This window comes from Myiozetetes cayanensis, unplaced genomic scaffold, assembly GCF_022539395.1.
Source record: "Myiozetetes cayanensis isolate MyiCay16 unplaced genomic scaffold, myiCay2020 scf17, whole genome shotgun sequence".
Taxonomy (NCBI): Eukaryota; Metazoa; Chordata; class Aves; order Passeriformes; family Tyrannidae; genus Myiozetetes; species Myiozetetes cayanensis.
The window spans coordinates 12,151,654-12,155,665 of NW_026087378.1; the positions used below are offsets into that span (position 1 = coordinate 12,151,654).

The 4,012-nt window shown below is 54.5% G+C and overlaps 1 protein-coding gene across 1 annotated transcript; it reads right to left on the minus strand.

The window, feature by feature from the left end:
- Window positions 1–262: 262 nt before the first annotated feature.
- On the minus strand, window positions 263–3,651 carry WNT8A (Wnt family member 8A). The gene is given in 7 exon segments (XM_050311991.1): window positions 263–555; window positions 558–825; window positions 1,819–1,961; window positions 2,066–2,191; window positions 3,101–3,239; window positions 3,454–3,487; window positions 3,581–3,651. Coding segments are annotated over 7 exon segments (1,074 nt in total).
- Window positions 3,652–4,012: the final 361 nt, after the last annotated feature.

A 4,012-nucleotide genomic window follows, 5' to 3' on the forward strand; every position in this document is an offset into this window, starting at 1 on the left:
AAAACGTGAAACTCTTCCCTCTGTCTGACACACAGATAAAGTGACTCCCAAGGGGAAAGAAGCTACCGGTAAATATTGTGGAAAAAACGTGGAAGGACCGTGGCCCCTCAGCGCCCGCGCCTTGTGCTTCCCCATCTCGCTGTGCCCATCCACAGGAGGCCCATCCCCTGGCACGGTGCCCGCTGAGCCCTGCGGACCCCAGGACGCTCCTTCCCCAGCGTGAGGGCCCCAAAGCGTCCCCCTGGGGCTCCGTGGCCGCCCCTTATCTCCCGTGGCCCCTGTTCCTCTGCCTGATGTGGTTGGGGGCGGCGGCGCCGTCGCGGCGGGTGCAGAAGTGCTTGGCCACCAGCGTCCGGCACTGCTCGCAGCGCACGGTGCAGCACCAGTGGAACTTGCAGTTGCAGCTGGACACCACCTCCGTCCTGCGCTCCTCCACGCGGAGCCCGCACTCGGTGCAGAGCCGCCGGCAGCTCCTCTTCTCCCACTGCGAGAGGTTCTTGCCGGTCTGCAGGCACTCGCGGCCCTCGGTGCCGTGGTGGCCCAGGCTGGCGTTCTCGTGCAGTAGTCGGGGGAGTCCTCAAGGAAGACGAGATCTGTGGCGTGCACGTGGTGGAAGGCCTGTGCCGTGGCGCCGCGGCTGTCGGCGCTGTTGCCGGCCCTCACCCGCCGCTTGTCCATCTCTAGCTTGTGGGCTTGGTCGTATTTGATCTTCAGGTAGTTCCCGACCTCGCGGAACTCGGCGAGCTGGAGCCAGCAGGTCTGGATGCTGCAGCTGCCCGACACCCCGTGGCACTTGCAGGCTCGTTTCATCGTGTCTTTCACCGCCTCGGTGGGAGAGGTGGAGAAATTAGGAGCGATAGAGCATCGTCATTTAAACCTCAAAATCAGGCGCTTACAATTTGGGGACAAAGTGTCAAAAGTGGCTCATGCTCAACATGGCTTCATGTCCTTCCGAGACAGGAGCTGATGCTCTTATTTCAGCTTCTGCAAAACATCTGCGCCAGAGATAACAAGTGGGCACAAGCTATGGTCCCCAACCCTCGTGGGAGAATCCAGGCAGGGAAAAAGGTGCCTTTGTCGGGTCATGCCCTTCTCACGCTGCTCACCCGACTCATCACAGCATCAACCCAGTCATCCCTCTCAGCGGTTTCATTCAAAATGTGTGAAACTGCTTTGGAATAATCATACCCAACCTCTCTGCATCTCCTCCAGGCCAAGCACTTCACAGATTTTATCTGCCCATCTCCCTCTGGTATTTATAAGGTCCCAATCGCTGGTATCTATGTGAGATTAAGCCTGGACACACCCTATGAGATAGGTATGTTAAGTGTTGCTGTCCTTGTTTTTGCAGACAAGGTTTGGCAAGATGCTGAGAGCTTCCACAGCCCAGGCAGGAACAGGGCAGTCTGGCTGTCAGCTTGTGAGCTGGGCCAGCTCACACCTGGCTTCCCGGCCAAGGAGCTTGGAAATGCATATTGGAAGAGAGTAAGGAAGGTGGTTCTGGCTTTGTTTTGCAGACCAGACAAGCCCAGGTGAGTACAAACCCCATGCATTTCTGAGTAAGTGGTGTGTGCCAGCAGTTAACTGCATTGCACAGCAGCAGGAGCTGGAAGTGGGAACAACTCTGGCTGTGGTTCCCTGTGTTCAGGTGTCAGGCCAGATTCTGGCTGTGCTTTTTTCCCCCATCCAAACACTACAGGGCCTAGATTGTCACAGGGCACTGGAAACAGGAACCTGAGCAGCCTACCAGTCGCTCAGATTTTGTTTTCATTTTAGACATTATTATTATTTAGCAGAATTATTATCAGTCTGACTTACAAGTCTCCCGACTTCATTGTTGTGCAGGTTGATCAGCGCTCGGGTATCGTGTCCTGTTTCCAAGGCATCCACAAAGAGCTTGGAAACCTTCTCCCCAAACTCCACGTTGTCGCTGCATCCTCCCCAGACCCAGCCTCGGCCACCTGCAAGACAGGCACAGCCTGAGCACAGAACTGCCCCAAATTCTGCCCTGAAACCCGTGTGGGGATGGAGAGAGGGTGTCAGCCCGCCCGGGGACGCAGCTCACCCACACGGCCGTTCCTGGAGTCGTCACAGCCGCAGCTCTCGAAGTCCCCCAGGCTGCAGTTCCTGGTCAGGGTGTACATGACACCAGCTGAGCTGATGGCGTGTACGAAGGATGTTTCCCGGGTAGCTGGGGGAGAGGGGGGAAAGAAAGCCGTCACATGCAAGCACAGACATCAGCCCCGGATCATCAGGGATGAAGATCTCCCTGCTGCAAAGGGGCAAGAAGAAAATACCCCCCTCCAAGTCTGTGCAAAAGGCAAAGCACTACAGAAATTAAATGCTCATGAGTGGATATTTTCAGGCTTCAGCATCACGAGTTAACAGCAATTTGGCAGAATATTATGCAGATGTCCATGCAGGGCATGGAACTTCTTAGCAAGGGTAGGATCCTAAGGCAATGCTCTGGCCAGGGTGAGTTATTGCTCCTTTCACCTGGCACTCCTTCCCTGCCTGAGGGTATGATGTGCTTTGATCTTGCCTCCTGGGGAAAATCATCACTGATCCCTCTAACCTGTGCTAACAGCTGTCTGCTCCCACACTCCTGATCTAGTTCTTTGTGGCTCTCTGAACAGATCCAAATAAAGATGTTGCTCTGGGGAAGAGGAGATTCCTGCCTGTTGAAGTAGATAATATTTAAAAACATCTACAACTTTCTCACAAAAACAGCTTCTTAGTGCACATCTCTGGTTCCTCCCTTCCTGAGCTCTCCCCACTGGAAGCTCGGGTGTCTCTGACACTGCACTCCCCGAGGTGCTGCACTCAAAGTGACAGAAGCAAATCCATGGAGCAGCACTGCAGGGAGGACTGAGCTCTAGCCCAGCGTGGATAGGGATCCAGAGAGAGCCTGGGATCCCTAGGAAAATTTTAGTGCTAACTATGACACCGATTAATACAGACAGAGGAAAACCAGCTGCGTTTTTTGGGGACAGCAAAGCCCTTCTCCATCAGTCAATCCGATTGGCAGCCCCAGCTCTCTCCAGGGCACATCCCAGCCGGGGCAGGGATGCTGTGGAGGTGGAGGTGGAGGTGCACTCACCGCTGCGGAGCCGGTTGTGTGTGGAGAGCTGCAGGGCGCTCTCGGGGCAGTTCCAGCGCTCCCACCCGAACTGGAACTTGCACTCCTCCATCCCGCTGTGTGCCCCGGCTGCCACACTGCTGGAGTACGTCAGGTAAGCCTGGCACGGGAAACACCGGGGTTAAAATCCACCACTTTTCACCATTTATCAGTGAAAACAGACATAAACAGGTTGTGGGTCCTTTCCCTCTTTTACTTGTCAGGACTCGGAGCCGATATGCCCTGGGAAGCCTGGTTCCTTGGAAAAGCACTATTTCCCATTTGCAAAACAAAATCACTCTACTTAAATTCCTGACAGTCCGTGTGTTAATTACCTTAGGTCCTGTCATCAGGAAGTTATTCACGGACCTGAAACAAAGAAAAGAAAATGAATCACACAGCTTACCACAGGCTGAGGAGCATCCCTAAAAAAAATGCCCTTCCCGCTGAGTTGGACCCTACCATGCTGCTGTGTGGAGAATGGCACTGTAGAACCCCATGATGGAGAGGATGAGGAAGGTGCTTCTCTTCATGGCTGTCACAAGGAGCAGGCTTGGATCCCTTTGGCTGATCCGTAGCTCTCCGCACCACAGGTCTCCGAGCAAGCAGGGCCGCCTCGCTCCGCTCCTTCCCAAGGTGAGCTATCGGGGATGGAGGAAAGCTGCAGGAACCTCCAACCCTGATATTTATAAGGTGAAGTTGTGAATAGTCAAAACCCCCCATTCATTTGCTACCCAATGACTTAATGTGGTAAAAAAGCTCCCGCTCCAATGGGTGACAAGGAACCGCCTAAGGTTGCACTTCAAAAGGCGGCGCGGTGTCCCTGGGAGCGGGATGGTCTGAAGGAGAGCAAACTTCCCTAACAATGGGACACTTTTAACTCTCCTCCCTGCC